This window comes from Pleurodeles waltl, chromosome 2_1, assembly GCF_031143425.1.
Source record: "Pleurodeles waltl isolate 20211129_DDA chromosome 2_1, aPleWal1.hap1.20221129, whole genome shotgun sequence".
NCBI lineage: Eukaryota > Metazoa > Chordata > Amphibia > Caudata > Salamandridae > Pleurodeles > Pleurodeles waltl.
This window is the reverse complement of record NC_090438.1, coordinates 285,604,584-285,631,462: the sequence shown is the minus strand read 5'-3', so window position 1 is coordinate 285,631,462 and position 26,879 is coordinate 285,604,584. Positions and strand designations below refer to the sequence as shown.

The following is a 26,879-nucleotide window of genomic DNA, read 5'->3' as shown; positions in this document are numbered from 1 at the left end:
ATGAAAGCCCTTGGCTGAGGTTTATTTACTGGGGAGAAAGAAGGCAACATTTTTTAGCTGCGGTGTTACCGTAGTGCTGAATGTGGGAGCCAGCTGAACGTGTTGGCGCGTCAGTGCCACTTCTCTCGAAATCCTGGAACGCTCAACACGTGTACTATTTTGATTCATGATCTGAACTGGCATTCTTGATAATGGTAAAGTAAACAATTATTTTGTCACATTTGTATATTGCTAGAAGGGTTGTGTGTGTAGAATTAACGTATCATGTCAGGTTGTTTTCAATTTTAATTCAGGTTCGCATACTATTTTTAGTTAAAACATTTATGTCTTGGTGGTCCGCTGAGCACATCTAGTTCCTGTGGTGCGGGCACTGCTCTCTCAGTTGCTGCATTTCTATAACCAAGTTCAGCAATTTCAGAGCTTCTTGCTGTTTGAAATGTGCTATTTTGCTCACATTTAACAAGTTGCAAAATGATGTGTTTTTTATTTGTTTGTAAACTCGTTCCAGACCAAACTCGAATCTGAACGAATATTGTCATGTGTTGGAAGGAAAGTGCCTTCCGAGACTGGTATCAAGGTGAAAAACAATGCTCTGCGACGGTCAGTAACTTGTAGTAGCAATTTAAAACTATTTGTGCAAGACATCGCGGATGAAACATCACTTCGATTAGCTGAAAGGAATCCAAAAGAATTTGCCGACTTCAAAATGGGAGTCTTAAACAAAGTAAGCATGATGAAATACAGCGAGAGTTTGAAGGGATATAAGTCATAATGTGTGCATATCAGTTGTTTTTCCACGACCGAAGCCTATTTTGGCTCGTTTGTCAGAAATATTTTTGTAAATCAGTTATAGATATTTTACTGAACCGTCAGCAGTATACTTGATTTAAAAAATGTTAACTAAAACTGCCCCATTAAAAAATGTAGATGTTGCACAGTTTTTTTTTTTTAACTAACAGGAAAGGTGCAGATATTGTTTTGCATACACTCGGATGTTACAAAAACACGTACTTTTGGTGCAGGAAAATTTTAAAACATTGTGGTGTAATCTGCCTAAAATATTGGAATCTCCTTCGCAGAAGAAAAAAGGGTGTTAAAGTGTAAGGCAGACCAAGTCCTAGATTTGCTATCGAATATTGTACCTCTAAATACAGGGTTTTGATTTTTCTAAATGTATTTTTATTAGTGACAAATATCAGGTGTAACAAAGCCAACCAAACTGAAACACCATAAATATAAAACATAGTGGATGACCATTTATGGTGGTTTCAGCATCATAGTGTAACAGCCCATACAATTAACAATGCCATTGTCGATTTTAGACATTGTTACATGTCACTGCTTTTGAATTAAATATTACTTTTCCCCTCGGGAAGAAATTAAAGAAGCAAATGGGTGATTTGGGGGTGGAGGAGTTTAAAGGAAGTCTGTTTTTTTTCAATTGTATGCTTCGTTTAAAACTAGGATTTAAAGCCACAAACATATAGGAATGCTTACGATATTCCCCGTCAAAGTCTTTTGGACCAGTTGACTAGAATGAGATCGAATTTACTGAAAACACACAGACTTATCATCGGACAGGATGAAGGTAAACGGATTTTCTTTCTTTACAGTGCTTCTATGAATGTAGCAATGTGACATGGGGGCTCTGTGTTGCTTCTCTTCTTTCTGATGATTAAAACGCAAGACATGATCACAATTCGGAAAGTTAGGCATGACTGGTGCCACACTTTAGAATGCACATTTTCTGTTACTTCTGACCCGAGGAAGATAACTTAAAGAAGCACTACCCAACACCAAAGCTATATAGGCAGATCTGTAAGGCACTATAAGAGCAAGCATTATCTCTTATTTGGATTAGTTATGATTAATAATCAAGGGACCAATCCACAAAGATGTTTGCCGTTCACTTTGAACTTAGATGCACAAAGTGGGATTTTACTTTGATGACTTAATTCTGCAGATGGCGTTTTGCCAGTATGACAGGATTGCTGCCTTCAAAAGTTTGGGTAAATGGCTGGATTGCAGATGTCTATTTGAGCCACCTTGTGATTGGAAGGTAATACTCACAGCCTCTTAAGTTTCACACCAAGAGATGACCATCCTGGGAATGCACATAACTTACCCCTGTCAACAGTTGCATTTCCAGTGTGGAAAGGGTAGCCCCGTATTTAATGGGGGTGTAAGAAAAATATACTGTCCACATCGAAAAATATTTTCTCTGTGAGCAGGGGATGAGATAAATAAGGTAAACATTGCTGAATCATATTTATGCCTGTAGAACTTTTCACCTGGTGGTAATACTGCATGAGTAAATTTTGTGCTTTGGAGAGTCCCTGAAAATGTATAGTTTATAGAGACATCTATTTGCAGATTTCGTACCTTAGAATTTCCCCTATGTGTTCAGTCTGGATCCAGAGATTTTTCTTGAGCAGTACCCCTGCCTTCTGTTAGGTAGCGTCAAATGGCTCTGCGTCTGTCGTTGGCGCTGTCCGCGTTGGATATGACATCGCAGGCCCTATATAGGCCCCACCCCAGCTCGCTGACATCCATTCTTTTCTTTCCATGCCAGAATATCACTGATCAGTAGAAGAGCTACCCACCATGTCAATTTTTGACTGATCTTTTTTTACTTTTTGCCGACGATTTTTGAGAGTTGACACTCCTGGTGCGTTGAGAATGTCCTCACATAAGACTGGGTTCAAGACCTGCAGATCCTGTCATTGGGCGATGTCTGTAACAGATCTGCACCTCGTGCTTGTGGTGTCTGGAACGCAACCACGACCTGAAGTTGTGCTCGGAGTTCAGGGCAATGAATCCGAAGAATTAGAGGGAGCTGTCCCTAAAGCTCCTTGTCGCCCGTCACTCAACTCTGTGTTTCCTCCAAATCTCGATAGAGAGGAAGGTCCCAAGAATGGTCATGGAGCCCCTCTTCGTCGTCCCACTCCAAGTCATTGGGATGGTTAGGTAAGTCAAGGCACAAGAATAAGTTGAAGAAGAACAAGTGTTCTTCAACTTCACCCTGTCCATCACCCATTGAGTTGTGGGAAAAGGAGTGCCGTTGTTCTAGGCCTCTGTCCTCAGAGCCTGTGTCTAGGTCGACTCCTCACCTCCCCGAGTTTCTGGGAGCCGGAGCAGCCCATGCCCAACTCAGAGTTTTATGAGACTTTGCACATTATCTTTGGGCAGTCCACCTCCACTGGAGTGGCTTTGGGCCCTGTGGGGACAGAAGGGGCCCCCTTTGGTACACCACCAGCAGTTTCAGCCTCGCCTCCAGGGTGTACCCAGAAATCCATTCCTGCATCCAAACCGGCATTGGTCGTACCACCTCGAACTTTCCAGACGCCTGTTCCGACATTAACGCTCCCGACGTCACCATGCATCTGGGTGGCGTCAACTCCATCCTCATTGCAGACTCCGACACAGAGCCGGACCGACGTCGCACAATGCCTGCTCCAACGTCGACAGGGGCCTTGTCCCTTATATCGGATACTGACCCTTATTCTTATGGGTTTGGGCACGATGAGAAATGGAAGGGGTCACTGGAGCCTTTAGAATACCAGTTACACGACCCCTTGGACTGGCATACGGACCTGGGTGAAGCTAGTGGTCTGGATATTTCACCTGACACTGGCATGCTTTCTCCCCCTACTGTGGCTACAGAGGAGGGAGCGTTCTGTTCCATGGTGGTGCAAAGAGCAGCTGAGGTCCTGGGCATCGAGCTGCCTTCTGTGGCAGTCAGAACTAACCTCCTGACAGAGGTGCTTCATCTTGGGGCTTCATCCTCTGAACCCTACTGTCCTTCAGTTAATCCCTTACTGATGTCCTGCCGGATACGTGGTCCAAACCCAGCACAGGGGCTCCTGTGAACAGGACTATTGCCCGCTATCATGGACCTGCTTTGACTGACCCAGCGTTGCTGACACAACATCCATTCCCTCTGAGCTTGGTTATCCAAGCCTCCACATCCCAGGGCACCGTCCCTTCCGCACCCCCAGAAAGGGAATCCAAGAGGCTGGACCAACTTGGGAAGAAGATGTTTTCTTCCTCCAGTCTCACTTTGCGGTCCGTGGCACCACATGCCTTTTGGGCTGTTACTCCTACACGCTGTGGGATATGGTTGCGCAAGTGCTGCCACAGGTCCCGGAGAAGGCCCGGGCTGTACTCTCTCAGGCTGTTGCTGATGGGAGGCACGCAGCAAAGGTCACAATCAAATGTGGACTGGACACGACCAACTCACTGGGCAGAGCGGTTGCATCAATTGTGGCCCTGAGGCGCCAAGCCTGGGTGAGGGCAACTGGCTTTTTGGGCCATGTCCAAGCCAATCTTCTGGACATGCCTCTTGATGGCACCTGTCTCTTCGGAGTAAAAGCAGACTCACCGCTAAATTGCTTCAAGGATTCTCGTGCTACAGCCAGGTCGTTTGGCGTTACGACTGTCCCTCGCCCCCTTTATCTGATTTTTGCTCTTTTCCTGGCTACAAGAAGGGAGTCCCCCCATGTCCATTCCCATTCAGCCACTGGCCTGCACGCACTCTCCTGCCTCTGCTTGGCCGGGGGCATGGTATCCACCATCCTCATGGATCAGGGAGCCAGCAGTCCAGCCAGTCCACCGCCCCTACTGAAGCTGCCTCCGAGCCTTCCTAGTCTGAGGGTTCTCTACCAGGACAAGTCAGAGACGGGATTCGCCATCACCTGCTCTAATGACAGTCCATCACATCAGACAAGTAGGTTTTGCAGATAGTCCGAAGGATCTACTCCCTCCCTTTCGAGAGTACTCCTCCATCCATGCCACCATCCTACGATCATATGACGGACAATCACTTGGCACTTCTCCAAAAGGAGGTTAAGGCTCTCTTGGCCAAGGTTGCAATAAAGAGGGTCCCTGTGCCAGAAGTAGGTCCTGGTTGTTATTCCCACTACTTTCTGGTGCCCAAAATGGAAAAGGGTCCCTGCACTATCCTACGGCTCAGGTTCACTCTGCCCTGGACCCAGGAGACTGGATGGTAGCCTTGAACTTGCTGGACGCTTACTTTCACATTCCCGTCCTGCCTACCCACAGACGTTACTTGCTCTTCACTGTAGGCCATGAGCACTTTCAATTTACTGCGCTACCCTTTGGCCTTAACAGCGCCCCTTGGGTGTTCACAGGGTGATGACCGTGGTTACAGCTCACCTACACAGATCAGCGGTTTCAGCCTTCCCCCCTGTCTCGACAACTGACAGTTGAAAGCGGGCTCCCCCCATGCTATTGTCTTGCACTTCCAGACTACGGCAGACCTCCTGCATTAGCTGGAATTCACTATGAACGTGCCAAAGTCGCACCTTACTCCCTGTCAGACGCTCCCTTTCATCTAAGCTGTTCTAGACACAGTGCAGTTCTGGGCTTATCCTCCTGAGCAGCGAGTCCAGGATATTCAGGCTATGATACTGATGTTCCAACTCCTGTCCTGGATTTCGGTGAGAATTACTCTGAGGCTGCTGGGCCTCATGGCCTCCTGCATCCTGCTGGTGACACATGCCAGATGGTATATATGCAGGCTCTGCAGTGGGACCTGAAGTTTCAGTGTGCGCAGCATTAAGGGAATCTCTCCGACATGGTCCATATCTCGGAGGGAGCTGCACAAGGTCTGCAGTGGTGGCTAATAACCGCAGTTGGGTAAGTGACAGAGCCCTCTCCCTTCCCCAACCAGATCTGACAGTAGAGACAAATGCATTTCTCCTGGGAGGAGACAACCATGTGGGAAAGGTGGAGATCAGAGACATTTGGTCTCCGGCAGAGTCCAGACTCCACATCAACCTGTAGGAGCTTCTGAGCAATCAGGCTAGCATTAAAAGCATTTCTTCTCTCTCTCAAAGGGAAGTAGTACCGATGTTCACGGACAACACCACCACCACTATGTGGTACTGCAACAAGCAGGATGGAGTAGGGTTGTGGACCCTTTGTCAAGATGCCTTGTGCCTCTGGACGTGACTGGATCAGCAGGACATATCCCTGGTGGTTCAACATTTGCCAGGCTCTCTGAACGTCAGAGCAGACAAACTCCAGTCAACAGTGCTTAGTCGATCACAAATGGTGCAGGGTGTCTTTCAGTAGTGGAGAGAGCCTTGGTTAGATCTGTTTGGCTCCGCAGAGAACGCACAATGTTAGCAGTATTGCAAATTGGAATTTCCAAGGCGGCACTCGCTCTGCAACTCTTTTTGTCTTGAGTGGAGCTCAGGCCTCCTGTACATCTTTCTGCCCATACCACTTCTGCCCAGAGTTCTCAAGAAGATCAAAAACGGCTGGGCCCAAATAATCTTTGTGGCTCTGGACTGAGCACAAAGAGTCTGATATCCTGAGCTATTGAGCATGGCCATCTATACTCCGATCATACTGTCCCTTCGGGAAGATCTTCTGTCACAGCAGCGGGGGCGGGTTCTCCTCCTAAACCTGTCCAGTCTCCACCTTCTTGCATGGAGATTGAGTGGCGGCAGTTGGCAGCTTTTGACATTCCACTCGAAGTGTAATGTAATCTTGGCAGCTAGGCATCCCTCCACCAAAATGGTATATGCCGTCATTGGAAAAAATGTGTGGCATGGTGCACAGACAAGTCTTTTGACGCCCTGTCTGCCTCTTTCTCTGAGTTTCTTTTGTTTATACTTTTACTGGCCCAGCACGGCTCTGCTTTGGGCACTCTCAAAGATTTTGTCTACAATCTCTGCTTTCTTACAGCTGCCTGATCAGCCTTCTTTGTTTAAATTTCCTATTGTACATAGGTTCCTTGAAGGCCTCACTCATATGTTTCCTCCATCCCCATTCATCATGCCCCAATGGGATTTGAATTTGGTTCTCACATTACTGATGTGCTCTCCTTTTGAGCCTCTCCACAGTTGTACTCTCAGGCTTCTCACTCTGAAAACAGCCTCCCTTGTGGCAATTACATCTGCTATCCAGGTGAGCGAGCTGCAGGCATCTTCAACTAAGCCTCTCTACCTTTCCATCTCTCCTGACAAAGTGGTGCTTCGCACATGGGCCTCCTTTCTCCTGAAAGTAGTTTCACCCTTCAATGTAGGCCAATCCATCACCTTGCCTACATTTTACGCAACCCCACATCCTTCTAAGGAAGAGAATAGACTCTACCGCCTGAACCCAAAAAGAGCATTGGCGTTCTACCTTGATCGTGCCATAGAGTTCTGGGTGGATGATCAACTCTCTTATTTGTTTGGGTGCGAACAAAGGTCAAACAGTGCAGAAGAGAACCATCTCCAGATGGGTCGTACTGTGCAATAAAATGTACTACACACTGACGAAGAAGCAACCTACTGAGGGTTTGCATGCATATTCTACCAGAGCTAAAGCTACAACCACTGTGTTAGCATGCAGAGTTCTATTCCTGTCAGGTCCCTAGGGACGGTAACTTTGCCTGTTTGGTCCTGCAGGACTTTCTGATTTGATCTTAATTTGCAGACCCACCTCCAGGGACGGTATTACTTGGGTATCTATTCTAAGGTAAGGAATCTGCAACTAGATGTCTCAGTCAGATGGACAACTTGCTTATCTTCGGTAGCCCCTTATCTGGTAGAGACAACATCTAGTTGCAGATTCCTTACTGACCCATCAATCCTCCCCACTCTGTGAACTGATTTCTAGGGACAGGGGCTCCCCTTTCAGGGCCGTAGTTTTGATGCAGCAGGGGTCAGTGTTCTTCATGGCTCAGCGCTTCTGGTGTGGAGAGTCGTGAATAAAAATTGACAGCACGCCGGGATGGCGCCTATATAGGACCAGTGATGTCATATCTGGCGCAGACGACTCAGACGAATGACGCAGAGGTGATCAACTCCACCTATCGGCGCGCAGGGTTACTGTTCAAGAAAAATCTCTGGATCCAAACCGACGTCTGGGGGAAATTCTGAAGTAAGGAATCTGCAGCTAGATATTGTCTTTATCAGATAAGGTGCTACCGGAGGTAAATAATTTGTCCTACTGTCATAAAGTTCCTGGAGGACACTACTGAAGAATATTTCTAACTTTTAACCTGGTCTCTTTGTGAACTGGACCCCTAGCAATTAAATTCGTTTTCATGGCAGTCAAGAAGCTCCAGTGTTTGTTTAAAGCCAATACTCTATGCTCTTCTTGCTGCAGTGTGAAAATGAATGCAAGCTGATTTTACTTTAGCTCTTTGGTTTAAAAGTGATGGTTTATAGGCTCTGAGTGGTAAAGTTCGACATGCTCCAAGACCTTCTTCTTTATAGAGCTAATCACACTTTGCTATCACTATGCCACTGCATGTTTTTCTTTGTTCTTTCAAAACCATAGAAACAACCAATAAGCACATAAAGAAATGAAAAACGTCACTATATGGCTAGTCACCCATTTTGTCAAATGATCCCAAGTTATCATTACTGCAGAAGCTTTTATGTTTGCAGAACATGTTGTTGTAGGTCATGTACTGTACAAATCGCTGCCTTCTAGTATTGGGTATGGAATATTACAAGTTGTGTTTATTCTATTCCTAATTGTTGCATAAACTAAGACTTTGGATTAGCTCTGCAAGGTTTGTTTTTGCACCAACGTGCAACATAAGTGAACTTAGTTCAATGCACAACGCTTGAATGTGAAAGACAAGTTATTGTAGCCCGTCCGAACACCACTCAGTATATACTTGAAGTGGAGTCAATAGTTTTGGGTTACTAACAGTCTCTAAATAGAAATCCAGGGATGGCGTGGTGATGGGAAACAAACCTATTTCATTCTTCCACATACCACACACACACAAACTGCACTGCACAGAAAAAGACACTATAACTACAGAGCGTTTCATTTCAACACTCTTGTTTTGTTGCTTAGCACATCTAAATTAACCACACAGAATATCATTAAAACAGCACAAATGAATGTTGCGAACAATGAAAATGAAATTAACATTTCTACCATAGTAAAAATGTCATCTAAAAATATACTTCTATGTGCTACATTAGGAGAGCATGGAGTAGTGTATCTTGCATCTAGAGTGTCTTAGGGAGGATCAGCACACTGCATACCTGTTTACAGCAAAGCTCTGTAGTTATCAACAGTCAGGGGGGCCACATTCCCTGCAAAAGGTAAACACATGTCGCCTCAGCTCCTCTCCTGCGAGACTTGCCTCGATATCAGTGTTCATTAGAAATTGTGATGAGGCAGCATCTCTGGCAGTCAAGATCTTCTCTGGCAGTATTTTGCCCGATAATCTGGGGTCAAGAAGTTCTCCTCCCGAGTGGTCAAGTGACAGCCCTTTTATACTGTATCTTATCTGAGATGGGAATTTCTGACATAACTTCAGGAATATTAATTCAGACTACACTGTTTTGGTTATTGTTCTTGTCTGACCTTGAGATAGTGATAGCAAGGACCTTATTCCAGACAGATGTTGCTTCAAGGGCCGTGATACACATATGGCGCATTTTCCTTGTTTGCGCTGGGTGCACCTTTCAAAAGGTGCACCCTGCACAAACCAAGAGAATCCACCGTATTAGAGTGAATATGCTGCCTCCAGGGCAGCTACAAACTCGTGCTACCCTGGTGGCAGCGCACCCAAGTGAGATATGGAGCGGCTTTCAAGCAGCCGCTCCGTGTTTCACTGTGCAGGTGGCAACCCAACTGTATGTTTAATAGGGGTGAAAAATCCCCTTGCAGGCAGGTGCAATGAGTGACTGCACCTGCCTGCAAAGTTGTGTCTGAGGAGACCCTCTTCACCTGCTCCAGAGGGCTGCCAACAGGGAGTTCACTAACATGCCACCTTTTTGTGGAGCACTGTTAGTGCGCCTCCTGAGAGCTTCTTTCCCTTTGCACCTGCACCTGTAATACAGCGTGGGCGAAGAGGCAAAGAGATTCCCTCATTTGCATGGGACCACACCCCCATGCAAATGAGGGAATGCCCTCAGAACATAGCGCTGATGCTATATATGCACCAGCACTATCTGTATTACAAAATGGGCTATACAAGCCTCTGCGGCCCGTTCTGTAATGCCAGAGTGCCCTGAGGGTTCCTAAAGCGGGTGCAAACTCCCATAGCGCGCCCAGGGCACTTTATATAATACGGCCTCAGGTGTATTATCGATGTCACCGTCTGAGTGACTTGACAGGAACTTGGAAAGATAAGGACAGACAACATTGGCGTCAATGGCAGGCATGTAAATGATTCTGCAAAAATAGAGAAAATGGACTCTGAACCTGCTCAATATAGAGTTGGTGTAGGAAGCTGGGTTCTGATTGCAGTACCCCGCCCACCCCTACACAAACACACATTTTGCCTGTTTTTCTATGCAACTTTGACTGAAGTGCACAGTGTTCTTTCTGCCAAACAAGACTCCTGGTCACTTGATCCTCAAGTGGCCAGGCCCTTTTGCACCTCTAAGTCCCTAGTAAATGATACCCCTGGTACCTAGGGCATTGGGTACGGAAAAAGGCCCCTAAGAGCTGCAGCACAACTTGTGCCACAAAATGGACCCAGCACCAACCTCATGCAGATTGCCGTTGCAGATTGTGTAGCAACGTGCCCCCCTAAAAGTGAAAACACAACATAGCACACACCCTGTGTGCCATGTCCCCTAAACGCTGTATGTAAAATTTCTAAGTCACCCCTATGGCAGGCCTTACAGTCCTATTGCATGGTGCATTATATTAGGGACATGTCCGTACTATGTCTTTGTCAATACTTAAACATGGAGAGTGAACAGGGAAGCCATTTAAAGCACTTGTGCTGGGCACTGGTCAATACGAGTTCCCCAGCTACATAATGGCTTCACTAAAAATAGGGATGGTTGGTATCAAGCATCTCGTATTAATAAACCCTCACTAATTCCAGTGATGGATTTATTGATACATGCACCCAGAGGGCACCTTAGAGGTGCCCCCTGAAAACCTACCAACTGCGCGTCAGGCCACTGACTAGTTCTAGACAGTTTGTCACCAACAAACAAGAATCAGACCCCCACAGATGAGAGCCTTTGCTCTCTGGAGGTCAGAAACAAAGCCTGCTCTAGGAGAGGTGTTAACACAAGCCCTCCCAACAGGATGACCTGCAAATCTACATTCCAAGGCAGGAAACTTTAAAGAAGCCCACCACCTTTTGGTATGTATATCTGTCCTTTCTCAGAGTAAGATGCAGAACTCCAAGCTCCAGGGCCCATCTGGGGAAAATTTGCCATGCTGGAGGCGTGTTGCATTTCCAGGCTGGACACACCCCTAGGGTGACCACCCTGAAATGAACACAGCCTTAGGAATTCCGCCATCTTGTGTGTGAAGGAATTAGGAATTCTGGGATTGAGTGATGCCCACTCCCCAAAGGAAGTGGTCATCTAGGGGTGTAGTGACCCCAACGGTAATTAGCCCATTGGCTACTACACTTCACCCCCCTTAATGCACCCTAGATTGAGTATTTAGGGGACTCCTTGATAACAGAAGTTCAAGTCTTCGGTGGACACAAAAGGAGGAGTGGACATGAAGTCTTCTGAACCCGAGAACTGAGGAGCACGACAGGCTTGGTGCCAATCCTGCTAGCCTGCCGGCTACACTTGACCCTCGAGGAGCAACTGACCAGTACTGCTGCTGCAGCCTCCAAGAAACTGGGAGAGCTGCCAGTGCTTCACCAATTGACAAGAAGAACTCCTTTGGAGCAGAGGAGCTGCTTCCCTGCATCGCAGGCACTCGAGAAAGAAATGTGAGGATCAGAACCACCAAAAACCAGATGCCAGACAGCACCACTGCACCCAAGCCACCTAGCACAAGCTAAAGTGGGCCAACAGTGCCAGCATGGTTCCAACCCTCTAGAGACGAAGCCCACCCCGAAGTTGCCCTCTTTGGGCTTCCCAACAGCATCTGCAGCCTGATTCTGCAGAACCCCCACCGACCACTTCTGGTGACAAAGACCTGATTGTCCACTGCACTTCTGCACCCGGACGCCCCAGACCGAGGAAAATAGGACCACTGATGTCCTTACATCCCCAGGCTCATGAGCCTGTTGATTCGGCCTGAGTGGACCCCCAGTCCATGCCTGCAGCTTGTTTCTGTGGACCCCCTCCACTGCAACCACCTCTGGTAAACTCGACAGTCCAAATCACCTCTGCATTAGGAAGCCTCGGACCGAGGAGAACAGGACCACTGGTGTCCCTACGTCCCCGAGCATCGCAGGACTTGAACAACCTCAGTGGTATACCCATATTGGACTCCCAGTCCATCCCTGCAGCAACTTTGTGACCAGACCAATTCCTATAGACTTACATGGGGCTCTGACACTCAACTGCGCTCGGCCGACCCAGCGCTGCCCCGAGATGACCTGTTCGTGTGGCCCTTGGACCTTGCCCTAAACTCATATACTTCGCCTGGACTCTTTGCACAATGTACCTCACTTTGGTCCACTATATATAGAGCCAGCTTCCTACAGTCGGGCCTTATGAGCTTCACATCATACATTTCAGTTTCATATGTGTGATTTATGATTATTGACTGAGAGACCCACAGTGCTCAGGGACACAGACTCCACATTGGAGTCAAGGTGTTCAGACCGATTTAGTGGACTTGTTTACCTGATGATGTGAAGGTTCTTGAAGAAGATTACGAAGATTAAGACATGAGGTTATTTAGGAAACGTGTTGCTGAACAACAACTCTTCCACCAGCCTGAAAAGATCTGTATGCATCCTTTGTGGGGCATAGAGTACACATTTGAGTGTTGACTATTCAAGGCAAGTAGACTCCATAGAAGGCATTGCAACATATCAGTCTGTTAGAATAGACCTCAGTGCAGCAGCTGCTTAAGCAAACTAACAATGTGAAATCTATGCATCCATGCACCTGCTCTCTTAAATGAATACTGTGTGGATAGATTGGTCAAGCACATTTGCACCAACAAAGGCACAGCAGACACATTACTCCCACTTTCTGACGATGTTAGTGCATCCTAGCCAGAAATGTTCCTTCGGCTTGACTTGTTAATCCAACAAGGAGGCAGACTGTATTATCTAGGTCATCAGCTCAGTCTCTGAATCTAGCAATGTAGAACTTAGAATCTGGATACTTCGAATTTTCTGAAGGAATTTCCTTGGGAACGTACTAGTAGAGGACATTATGCAGCTAAATGGAAAGTACTGGTCAATTACTCTATATCTGTACAAATAAATCAGCTTCATGCATCTGTCCAAAATATAATTAAATGCCTGTTGACAGAAAGAATGCCAGGCTTAGCTTAATTATCAATAAGGATACTACACCACTCCCCCGCTCAGTTTGATAAGTATCTGCACTTTTTTTGTCCAACAGGTTCACCACAAGGGCAAGACAATATTCCTTATGCTAGCTAGGTGCTACTTCTTCTAATTCTTACACTGTAGTTACTCTATCCTTGCAGTCAGAGAAACTTAACCTACAGGTGGACCTGCTGCAGACTAGCTACATATGTGTATGTAAGTATATGGCATTTCCATAGCGTGAGTCTAGCCAAAAGGCAGCGGAGCGCTGTATATGGTCAAAGACAAGCACTGAGTCAGCGAGTAGTAGGGGAGGAACCTGGTTTCAGGATGGTTAATTCATTATGATGTAATATTCTTTAAAAAAGCGAGTCTTCTACACTTATCTAAATTGAAGCAGCTTTGGGATGGTCTTAATGAATATGTGGAATGTTGTTCCAAATCTTGGATGCATAGGTGGAAAAGGCCTGCTGTCTTGTTTTTGTTTTTGTTTTTTTTCTTTTACACGTCATAGTCGTCACGTCTGATGGTGGCCTGGCTTTGGGTGTGCTGACAACAATCGGAGACAGTCAGCTTGCCTGCAAGATAGGCAGAAGTGCTGGTTGTGAGGACTTTGTAAATGATGCAGCCGGTTTTGAAGATGGTGTGGACCAGCAAGATGAGACAATGGGGTTCTGTCAGGATGGAGGTGATCTGATCATATTTCTTCAGGCCCTGCATTGGATGTGCTGCAGCATGTAGGATGCCCTAAAATGATGGAAGTGTGGAGTCTGATAGGTCATGGAGCCGCGCATTACTACTATCCCTATGCAACAGTACAAGGGCTTAAACATCAGTTCTGAAGTTGCTTTCTGTAAGAAAGGGCTTGAATGTCTTTAGAAGAGAGAGCTTTGTCTTTTTTTGGCAGTGTGTGTGTTGAAGGTGAGGTTGATGTCCAGGGTCAATCTGAGTGACTTAGTATTTAGTGAAAGTTGAAGAGCAAAGCCGTCAAGGTTCACGTCATTGAGCCAGGTTTGTACTATTTATTGTTTGTTGTTCTTGACAAACAGCAGGAATTCTGCCTTGTTCTGTCTTGTGCTTCAGGTAGCATGGATAATGTGCAAGCAGTGTTTGAGGCGTTAGATGTCTGAAGCAGAGGAGACTTTCAGTGGAGTTGTGTATCATCAACATATTGGTGAATATTAATGCTGTTATCTGTGCGTAGTGCACCAAGTGACTCCATGTATGGATGAAATCGATATATAACTTGGGCATTTAAACAACGTAATAGAATGGGCCAGAAAACAAGTTCAAGTTTCTTCTTGTGACTGTAATTGCTCTCCAGTTCTTGATAACATTTTGACCCTTTCTGAGATGTTAAGCTCATCAGTTGCTGAAATTAAAACCGCTTATTTAAGACAAACTGGGACAGTTAATAATAGACAAGATGGCAAACATCATTCAGCAGCCTGACTCATTGACACTCATCCCAGCCACTCCTCTGGGGAAAATGGCACAAATAACCACCAAAACATTACATAACATTAGCCAGTCAAGTGAAGCCAAGCAACAGCCAAGGGATGCCTTTTATAGATAACATTGTCAATACCATAGTATAAATATACAGTCTATTGCGTATGCCAGTAGAGATTACAACAGCCTAGAGCATAACAAATAATGTTGATGAGCCCTCTATTGAGAAAAGACTATTGAAATTTGAGAGTTCAGTGCAGATGGGAACCCAACAGCTTTCCAGAAAAATAGGTAAAGGCTGAAAATGTTATGCAAAAAAGGTGAAAGACACCTAGTTTGTCGGCCAAGTATTAAGCAATCACAATTCCTCTCAGAAGCTTTTGCAGAGGCTTTGAGAAAGGAAGTAATAATTTAGTGACAATACTCTACAAAATGGAGGTGTTTGAGGACCTAAAAGCGAACTAATACAACATGGAACTGCACAGATTTAGATAGTTGGGGATTAGAGTGTTCCATAAAGAAAAATATATACTGGAGGACAACTTGGGTGGCACAGTTGTTAATCTAAGACCGCAGGCTGCTTTTTGGAAGAGATTGCCTGTAGCCTATAGGTGGAGTGACTATTGCAAAAAACAGTGCTTCTTCCCAAATGTCAAACCACTGCGGCCCTCACCTTGAGCATGTGGCATGTCCTTGTGGAGCCGATACTGAACCAACTCCACTGTCCCTTTCCTCTGACTTGTAATGTGTCTTAACTGGACAAGGGAGAAGGCTGAGGCACACGGGAGGAAGTTTTGGATTGTTTGGGTTATGCTTCCGTCAAGCGTAAGTGGCTGAATCCTACAGATACAAGAACAGAGTCAGAAATCAGAGAAGCATAAGGTATTCCCATGTAAACCTACCCACCCCTTGGCTCTGATATCTACCTGAAAAATAAGGCCTAATGTAAGATGAGACGTTGGGTACTGTTGCCAGGTGATGAAGATAAAAGGATTCTGGACTTATCAGCCTGAAAGGCTCTTGATGTGGTAGGTGGTCACCCAACCCAGGAAACCACTCAGTTAACACCATACAGAGAGAGTGCTTCAAATGCGTGGAAAATGTTATTCCCAGTAAATGTTCTAAGTGCGATGAAAACAAAAGATGAATGAAGCACTCCAGACACGTGTAAAGGAATTGCCCAGTAGACGTTCCAAGTGTTTTGTTAACAAAATAATAGATGCAGCGCTCCCAGGGCGTAGGCAAACAAATCATAGATGCAGCACTCCAGCAGTGTAGGTAAACAAAATAACAGATGAAGCGCTCCAGCACATAGGCACACAAAATAACAGATGAAGCACTCCAGCGCATAGGCAAACAAAATAATAGATGAGGCGCTCCAGACGTGTGACAGGAAACGCTCAATTAAGCGCTTTGACAAATAAATTAAGTATGGGTGTGCTCCAAGCGCGTAGACTAACAAAACAATAGATGAAGCGCTCCAGATGCGTAACAGGAAATGATGCGGAAAGGATTCTTCTGTAAACTGAGTGGCTGCTCTATGCACGATGTAGATTGAGAGAGCTCCTAATTGCACCTGAAATATCAAACAATGGCTCCTTGGTGACTGGAACATGAGATGCAGCAGAGTTGGGCTCGCTGACCAAGGGCTAAATACTGCATGACCCAGAAGTCCAACCTGACCTGCTGTGTGCTGGTATAGATCCAGAAGAGAGAAAGGGTGGACTGTTCGCTGCATAGCGAGTCGGCACGTTTCCTCCTTGAGCTCGGCCAACAGGAAAGAATCAGCTTTCTGCTTTATCGGGAGGAGATTGGATCAGACAATAATGGTTCCTAAACCCAGACCCATGACATCAAAGTGCTTTACCAATTTGTTAACTCACTAGTGTTGGTGCCAGCAGCTACCTTTAGAGAACTGGACAGGCTCTCGGGGGATCTGATATGGGACCAGGGCAGGAGACAAGCTAAATTGAAGACCCTACTGGAGATTGTGGACGAGGGGCCTGAGACATGGAATTATGATACATTGCCCCCCTGAGTCATATAGGTCTGTCCTTAAGTGCTATAGAAGGTTATACTGTGAAAATGAATATGCAAATATAATATAATGTGGGGTCTAACAAATAAATGTCCTGAATATGAACGCTATATTTAAGGATGCTTTCTCACCATTTGTATACACCTGCACTACAAATTTAGTTTAACTATGTACACACTGACATGTCAGAAATAGCAACGTAATACGACCTGCAGCCGCATGTTTAGGTTTAGAATGGGTTATAGGCTTTCTTGTTCTGTGTCCTTCATGCCACTACATGGGAACTTTAAACAGGTTATTATTGTAGCAGGCTAGATATGTATACTATGCATGTATAAAGTAACACAAAAGTACATAGTGAACTAAATAAATAATTTTTTTTAAACGGGATATGTTATCGGTTAAAGTAGGTAACTTGATAATAAGAAAATGTGATTGAGAAAATAACACATGCTACATTATGAAATATATTTTGCCACTGTTGCATCATTATAAAAATGCCAATAAAAAGGATGTTAATAAAAAAGGGAAGTAAGTGAACAAAAAAAGCGAAGGCAACAAATGGTAAGCTCCCCTAAATGTTTTTGGTATAGTACGTAATAGCTTTTAGCTGTCTGGTAGGCAAGACCTAAAGAGCTCCCACACATTTCCAACCATCTATGATTTAATAGCCTTACTGACATTTGCAGAAAATACCTTGCCCAGTGCTATTACGAAAGTTTGAAGAATAGAAATAAGTTGATCCCTTTTTATCGAACAAGGTTTCAGCAGAACTGTGAATGTTGGACAGACTGACTAGACTGTCAGTGTTATACATCACAATACAACCTCGAATGTTTTTTTTTTTTGTATGCATCATTTATTGTCTTTAAAACAACATTTGAGTGTGTGGAGAGAGACTTGCTTTGGGTGGGGTTCACCACATCCTTGATAGGATAGGTCATACCTCTGTACACAATCACCTAGGTATAAATAAAGTTGGGACCCTTCTTGATTACTTCTGTGAAACGTTATACAAATAAGGACTTGAAGCAGGGGTGTGTGTGCTAACAACTCTGCTTCAACATTTTACGTGACTGATGTGAATGAGTACCTCTTTTTGGACAGTGTATTGCCCCCTAAATTTAGCACCAGACGTTTGCCTGTTTAACGATATCCCTAAAGTACTGCCCTTTTTGATAAACCTAGGATTGGCTTACAGAAGGTTTTGAATGTGTTAGGCAGCTATGGTTCTACTAATAAACAGTACTGTTGATAAGATCAAAATTGTTATTTGGCCATGAGATAGTAAAGTCTGGCAAGTGATTCTTGAATGAAGCACCATTAGCAAGGTCGCTGTCTATAAGTACCTGGAAGTTACTTTTGAAGAAAGAGGAGAACACCAGCCTCATCTACTCTTAAATTGTGTCATTTATACGAATGACAGAGAATGTTTTGGGTCCATGCCTGGAGCACTTATGTCGAGTTATATCTGCTGTGCTGATGCCCACCTTAAATTCTGGTCCGGTGGCCATCCTTAGGAAATTCTTCAGCTGAGTTAATGTAGCATAATGTTGCAGTTATTAGCTGTTTTTCAGTATGTAAGAGTACACCTCCTGAACTCACCAGTTCCTTAAAATTGAAATTGAAATGTACAGGTCCGCAAAGCAAATTTGCTTAAGCTTGCCTTAACTTTGAAGTTGCCCTGACACAGCATTAAAGTCACCAATTTGCTATGAATTAGTTAACGATTGTATTTACAAGTTGTAATTCTAGGCCATATAATCACTGGCTCAAATATTGATATCCTGTTTTGCCTGTTATGTAGAATAAAAATGAGTGAGAGTCAGGTATGCAGTATTACCACTTTAAAAAGCTGGTGGCTACTACGTGGACATGTCTTTCACAAACTAGACAGACAGGATAAGAAGGAAGCAGAATATATGGATGATTGTAGATTTGTATTCTAGGATTGCATACCAACCATTTCTTTTTTTGCCATACTCTGTCATCTAAAGTAGTTTCACACAATTAAATTTCGGCGCGTTGTCCTTGCAAGAGTTTTAGGCAGGCTGGAAAGACACTAATGGTATGCTGTGTTGTAGATTGTGTCAGCATAAGTTAGAGTTTCTTTTGCATATTATTTACCTTTGCCCAGCATTGGCCATTTTGAGGCAGTCCCATTTAAAACCTCTGCTCATCTGTAAAGAAGTTAGAGAATGTAATGAATCATTTACTGTATCTGAGAAAGCTTTGTATTCTTAATCTTCATCCTGAGTCCTCAATGCTGTCCGTCTTCTCCATTTCTGATGTTTGTCTTTCAGTAATGCTCCTATTTCAAAAACTGTCTGTATTGTGTTCTGTCTTCTCTGAAGTGGAGGAAAAATTGACATAACTAAGGTCACTGATTTAGTCTGTTAGTATATGGAGTTTCTATGTCACTTCATAGGTGATAACATAGCCAACTCCATGGCTAAAGTAGTTTTGCTTGGCACTGGTGAAAGATAATTTCAGATCTAGTGTTCAGCCTGAGGAAATTTCTAACATGAGAAACCTGCCTAAAGACCAGGCAGCCATCAGGAAGAATCCTACAGAATGTAACACTTTCTTATCTTTCCCTCATGTTTTATCATCAATTTAGCTCTTTGATTACAATGTCTTTCTGTAACTACAGTCTACGTTAATATCCAGGAAAACAGGAACATTTGTTACTTCAGTATACTTAAACAAACCATAAGCCCATTAACGCATGACATTCTGGGAACATAACCATTGCATTATTTCCTCAGTCATAAAATAAACAGTAAACCTTTTTACTCAGCTGTTTTGCCACCACGTGCCAACTCTTCGGTATAATGTTGTGTGCAGTACATCCACTGTTCTTGTCCCCAAATACACCACTTGCCCCAAATACATCACATTGCATTTGGCTCAAATAATTATTGACTATTTCGATTTATCATCTTTGTTGAGGTCCACATGCTAGTCCTCTCATTTCAAACTTTGGTCTGGTCTGCTCTGCTGTTTTGTTCTTGCTGTTGTAACGCTGTCACAGTGGACCAGTGTTTTTTTAGCACCTACCATTTTTGTGTTCCATCAGAGACGTTTGGGCCACTGCTTCTTATGCCTGTGTTTTACAGAGCTAGCATTAATCCTTATAATCCATTGTCCCTAAATAACTGGATTTTCATTACTGACAACCTCTGCTCATCCTCTAATTTTTTTCTAAGCTGGCTATGGGATATATAAGGTGTTGTGAAGTTTTTTCTTTTTCAGTTCTTTACATTAGCCACAAACTAGAGAGGAACTCCTTAGTTTATTGGTTTGACTGTGACTTGCAAACTGTGAGGCATGATTTAAGAACATCTTGATACTTCTAGCCATGTGTTTTTATTTTCCTTTTCACCTCTACTCTCAGATTAATAATAGTTATTGTATATTAGCTATGTTGGTTGAGATAAGATTTTTGCCTTTCTGATTAACACTGCACGGCCTACTCCTATGTCACCACATCTTGAGAGAGCCAGTGTTGCATCTCCGTTAAGACTCTATCTGTCGGGCCATTCCCTGCCTGTCCCATTCTGATCCAGTGTAAGCTCTTATTATTGTATATTGTAGCTTATTCTATTTTTCTCTCCATTTAGCTTTAATTTACTTTAAGAATAAGTCCTGTGGGGAAACAACACATTTTGTAAGATTGTTGTACTAAGGAGAGATGGAGTAATGCTTTAGTTCATATCGAATACTGCTAATTCCACTTAAAAATCAATACAGCCTCATCCATTCCATCCCCATCTAGTTATTTTTAACATTCTGTGTTTTGATCACAAATAAGCAGACAATAGCATTGTTTGTCTGGTGCAGTATGCAACCTAGATATCAGTCCCAGTAGTACTTTATTGAATTTGGGAGATGTGTTTGGAGATCCAAGATATACTATTTTATGTCTTGAGGGGGGAGTATTTACTCACAGAGATAATGACGGTAGTGATTAAGATTCCACACTTATGTAATATTGAATATAAATGATAAACTGATTCTCTTAATGTTAAAATAGCATGCATGCAAAGATGTGAAATGAAAATATGGGGAACCCGGGTCTTTAGCTGAATTTATTAATACAGTGGTGGGATTCAGTGACATTAGGACACTGAGATGGCAAGCAAAACGAACAATTTATTGCCATTTGGTTTAAAATCCTTGCCATTTTCTGGTAAAATCAGAGGTTCTCAGCAGGTGCTCACTGGCCCAGCAGGCAGCGTCCCACTGCTTTTCTACGAGGACCACCACTTTGTATGGAATCTTAAAGTTCACTCTTATCCAAAGCAAATCAAAGCTGAGCATCTCCACTCGGTAATGGACAAGATCAGAAGTATCACTTAAAACAATACTATTTTATATTTTGCAAATATATCCTAGTCCTAGACTAAATCATTTTCAGTTCAAAATGTCTTATTGCCTCAGTTCTTCTCAACAATGTGTCTTTATTTCAAAATAGACTGTCTCCACACTGTTCCTGTTTCTCAGATGGGCAACTACCAGGAATACCTTAAGATGATGCCCCCTCCTTTGCGGGAGATTGATCCAGACCAACCAAAGCGACTCAACACCTTCGGCAATCCTTTTAAGCAAGATAAAAAGGTAAGATAAATCACTATGCTAGATATGTGAGACAAGAGTTTTAGGAGACAGCTCCAGAGAATTGTGTTTTTCATATTCTGATAAGAACAGAATTGAGTTTGGGATGAGAGAAGACAAATATATAAGTGGCTTGTTTTTAGCATCACTGTTTCATCTGTTAAGCATGATCGTGATAGATCAGCATTGTGCTGATATATGATAACCAAATTACTAGAAATGTAGAGTAAGGATTTTGTTTTAAGTGAATGGTTTTTGACTGTTCATTATGTTTAATTAAAGGGAATGATGATCGATGAAGCAGATGAATTTGTAGCTGGACCTCAAAACAAAAATAAAAGACTTGGTGAACCCAATTCTCCTGCTTCCGTTAAAAGAAGACGCAGCTTATCGCCACTTCTTCGAATACCACAGACACCTCCTGTGATAACAAACAATGTTGGAGATAAAAGCCCCTCAGCAGCTTTTGGTGCACCTTCTCCTTGTACTGTCATCAAGCCAGTTCCAGTGCGCAGGGGCATATTAGTTACAAATTGTGTTTGATCACGTCAGCACGAGTGCCAAATAATGAACTAGGTCTACAGACAGCCTACCTCAAGCCCTTGGCCATCACCTGCATAACCAAGCATGTTGAACAAGCTATGCAGCCTTTTTAGCCAAGGTGAAAACACAGCAAAAATTTGCACAATGGCTGTAAATTGTCACCTTAATTTTTTACACTTATTTTTAAGTATTTCAAAATGTTTTTTTATCTTAGTAATGGTTTGTATTTTGTATTCATATTGGATGAATTGAAATGTATAGTGGAAACCTTGGCACTACATTTGTATACTCAGGACGCAAATAGAATAAGATTGCTCTGAATGGTCACAAAGTGTTGGAAAACAGTACTGTATTAATTGGGAGGTTTTTTGTAAGAAGAGAAACGTCTGTGGCACTAGTAATACATGTAATTCTGAGTGGGTGAATTGAAAATGAGCTTATATATTTGGTAATTTATGGCCTTATATACTAAGATCTAAACTAAATCAAAAGCAGGCGATATCAAAATGCCCATGGTTATCCCCATGGGACAGTTGTCTTAAATGTCTTCCGGGAACACCTATCGTCCTGTGTGTTTCACTATATGTGCTGACTAGGGATTCTCCAAAAAATGCATGCCATTGCCTCACACCACTATGGCTGTCATGCTTCATCACTGTCCCGCCTCATTTGCCAGAGAATTAATATTGGCGAGTGGGCTCCATGAAAGGACCAGGGAGTGCTTTTTTGCAGTGCTGGAATGTAGGATCCAATTTGTGAGTGTATAGAAATCCCCGGCACCTTCCCCGTTAATTCCCTATATAATTGGGGGGGGTCCAAGAAATGGTTAAAAGAATCTTGTTTATGCTACTCGCCACCGATTGTGAGCCCCTCCTAACTGCGAGTTGCGGAAACCATTTTGTGAGTTGAAAAGGCATTTCTGTCATGCAAAAGGGTTCTAATAACTAGGAAAAACCTTAATGTGGTCCCAAACCTGTGATTTTGTAACTTGCAGTTGTGCAGCAGCAAAAAGATGTGTCTGCCATGCCATTGATAACTGCTAGCCTGTGCCTTAGCATCAGTAACAGAAGAATACATAAGTGAACTGCCTTCAATCAAAATGGATGTGTTTATAAAATGGCAGTATGATGTGTTATGTTGGTACGCAGATATTGGTGGCAAATGTTGGCTCTCATATATGCCTAATCTTCCAGTGCCCCTGTCTAGTATAACAAGATCTACTTTGCCACCAGTTCCCTTTGTTTACCCATGATTTAAGAGCCATGCACATTCCAAATAAGATAACATTTATTTTAAGTAAAAATTGAATACTTTAACAGTTTGAAAACTTGTTTGGCATGCTAAAGAATGAGGCAATGGTTGGATATTTTGTGTATGTGACATTTACATTCAGAAATGGTTGATGTGCCGCATTCATGAAAGTTTAGAGTTATGTAAATCTTATGCAGTGCATAATATTTATTAAATTATTACAAAGTTGTAATTGTGTATATGTTTACAAATGTTGACTGTTGAGGTAAAAAGCAGGAAATGAATGTTTTCCAAACACATTCTATTAGATATGGCTGTGTTGTACATTAATCTACAGAAAATTGATTTTATTTTTAAAGAAAAACTCTCGTAATGTTTTAGTTACATTTTTCCAGCTGGATTTTATCAATCTTTTAAAAATACAAACAAAAATCATATTTTAGTATGTTGAATTATTGAGACTATAAGACTATCGGGTATTGTCGAGTGACAGTGTCCTTTTGGGCTGTACTACATTTTTTAAAACCACCTTAAGCCTAAAGTAAACCACCTCTCTTTACTTTTCTGCCTCTTTTTCCAAGCTATTTTTATGTTTCCTTTTAAAACTCCCTCATTCGTGTGTCTTCCTCAAAGCTACACATTCTCTAAGTTTCCTTTCAATCAAATGATCTTAGATCTCATTTGTACTGTGTGTTCTAAGAGCACCTCTTCGCACCAAGGGGCAGCTGCAATGTGCTTATTGGCCCTGCAGTTGAAAAACTGCTTAAGGCATCCTTTGCTTCTGTAATGAAAAAATTGTTGAATACTTTGGCATCTAAGATGAGCTCTTCAAACAATTAAAACACTTTTCAGGTGCCAATAATGACTGTTTTGCTTCTGTTTTATTTATTCTGCCGTATCATCTTGCTTGACATGGTGCCAGTTATTTCACGGTATGTTACTACTTATATCTTGTATAAAGCATTTTAGTTTATATTTTATATGGCTTACTAAACAAGGAGCCCTGAGATTACAGGTACACCACAAATATCGCTTGTAGCATAAAGGACAGGATACTATATTTCTGAGCCATAATTTGCGATGAACAACTTAATGCACTTTGACAAGTACTCAAGATGAAATTGGAAACAAGTGAAGGGAAGCAAACAGTCTAAATGTGTGATTAAATTTGCAAAGCAAGGTGGTTGCAGCATTTTGTGTGTCAAACTCAGATCCATCAACAGCAATCAGCTCAAATATGACCAAAGGGAGTCTAGCTGCTTGGGAAGATCTTTTGTAGGATTCTTGAGATTAAAGAAGTGGGATGATAAAACATATTTGAACTTGAATGCTAGAGAACAGAGTGTCTTGAGCAACAGTATTTTGGGGGTTTTAGCAAGGGTAAGTAGCCATTTTATGGCACCTGGGATCCTTACTGCAACATGCTTCTGATCTTGTGAGCATAGATTTAAAAATTGAAAGTACTGAATAGGATGAGGCATGCCAGAGACTCTATGTACATTAAGTACACACTGACCTCTTAGTCATAGTAACAAAATTTCTCATGACATGCATTGCCCACATGTAGTCTTCTAATCACTTAGGGGCTGATGTACGACCTTCTGAAATAGCAACTTACAAGTTGCTAGTTCAGACGTACGGAAAAACTCAGGTCCAAAATTGCGACTCACAAACAGGTCGCATTGCCGTTACCAACAATGCTGTAACCACCATGAGGAGTTGTTTGGGAGGTTGTCCCAGACTGTCCCTGAGGCAGAGAAGTGAAAATCTAGAAGGAAATACAGATTCAGATTAATGCCCTGGGAGTGGCCAACAGATCAGTGGAAAAAATTAAAAAGAGGTGGTATGACTTGCGCTCCAGGGCTAAGGAAAGGGTCGCAGCCCAGCTCTGTGACATGCAGGGGACAGGAGGAGGACCTTCCAATGTGACCCCCCTCCCAACAGCTCTTGAGATGATGGTTGAAACAACTCTGGAGCCGGAGGCAGTCTGTGGATTTGGGTTCCTGGACACATCTGGACACCCAACAACCTCTGGTAAGCGCAAGTTCCCTCATATCACCACCTGACATTGTAGTGTAGCCATTTTTTATATAGCCTTTGTGTGTTTGCTTAAAGCATTAGGCCTCTGTGCACTTTGCCCTAGATGCATTTTATACAGCCTTGCACTGTTATTTTTCAATAACCAGTTTCACGGTCTTGTTTTATTTTCTTCTATCACACTGTTTAGCTTACTTCAGCACCGGAGTTCTCAAACAATACATTCTTGCTCGCTCTGTGCTTTAGTCAAGGATACAGTCTGGTACATTGCCAATAGACATGGTAGAAGTTTAGTCTTTAGGGTTCGTAGAAAGTACACATTCTTACGTAGGGACGCTTCTTAGAACACCGGCGTGTTAATTATAAAAACACTTCCTAGTCCTGGTACACGTAAGAGGGAGATTCCGACCAGGGAACCACAACTAGACGCTGACAGCCCTGTTGCAGATGCTGATCCAGATCACAGGTCTTTGCTCAGGTATGAGGGTTGATGTCCTCCCGGGGGAACCTGAAAGGCAGGCTTAGAGCTTAACATGCTGTGCTCAAAATAGAACTTAGAAGAGAGAACATCATCTAGTAGCACTATGATAGCGTTATTCTTAGGTTTTCACTCTCCTCGTTACTATTTCAATCCTACTATGTTGTATGGTTCTGGTTATTGCGGCTCACGCCTTGTTATCTAAAATGCAGTTGTTTTATTAAACCAATCTTTAAAACTCAAACTGCCTTTGTCATTTATACATGAGACCACACTGTGTATGAGAGAACTGGTTGGGATCTGCGTGACCACGACTTCCCTGGGAAGCAATAAGATGTCATGCGCTCAGCTGCCCAATTGTCTCTTCCCTTTGGGAGAGATGAGGCACTGCTAGTTAGCCGGAGTTCAACCCGGATTTGGGGTGACAAGGGTCCTTCGCCGTGGGTTAGACTTAGTCCCCCACACTGTGAACGATCCTGCCACCCAAAAATCCAGTAGTCTCATTAGGATAATGAGAGCCTATGCGACATGGCGCCGCCAACGATTGGTCTGGCTCTAATTTTCAGGTCCACCAGTCTCTCTCGGTCTCATATATTATAATGATCCCTCAGTTCCTTTAACGGAGACGTCCGTGGCAACGAGGACTTCCACCACCGCCGTATAGGTAACCCTAGATATAGCGGATGGTTGTTCAAGCTTGATCTTTAAAAGGAAAGACCCCGTTTTTGGTGTGCCTTCTCTGAACCATCGCTGTTTTTCTAATGGCGAATCCCCAGGTAATACAAATAGCTCTTAATATGAGACAACCGCTCACAGTGCATTTGCTTGCACATGGTCTTACGAACCAGGGGGGTCCAGTCACATTTGTGGTGGCTGCCCATGCAGCCTATAGAACAGAACATTTTGACTCTTGGATCACATTTCCAGCAGTTGATGGGAATACAAATACATTTCACACATATATACGATTGCGAACGCGGCTGGCCAGTACAGGGCGTACGCATATTTAGAGATACCTCTATCTTATCAAGAACATAATAATTGGCTTGATGGCACCCTACCCCATACAATATTGCCAGTAAGGTTAGGTCCACTGAGTAATGATGGTCCGACCTGGCCTTTATTGGCCACATATACACCACATCCTGCGGTTGCAAATATGCCGGTGGCTGAAGTTCGTCGTTTATAAACAGACTTAACGGCTACATATAGACGCTTAGTACAATTTGTGATGCAGACACTAAATATAAACCTAGCGC

At 43.3% G+C, this 26,879-nt stretch overlaps 1 protein-coding gene across 1 annotated transcript in view; it reads left to right on the top strand.

Annotated features, from left to right (window-relative positions):
- Positions 1-23,967, top strand: part of LOC138263749 (integrator complex subunit 6-like) — a 191,281-nt gene extending 167,314 nt beyond the window's left edge. The window contains exons 12-15 of the mRNA XM_069212486.1: positions 509-724; positions 1,465-1,588; positions 21,172-21,314; positions 21,594-23,967. Coding sequence (XP_069068587.1) covers positions 509-724; positions 1,465-1,588; positions 21,172-21,314; positions 21,594-21,854 — 744 coding nt within the window. The 3' untranslated portion in view covers positions 21,855-23,967. The remainder of the gene's footprint in view (positions 1-508; positions 725-1,464; positions 1,589-21,171; positions 21,315-21,593) is intronic.
- The last annotated feature ends 2,912 nt before the right edge of the window (positions 23,968-26,879 follow it).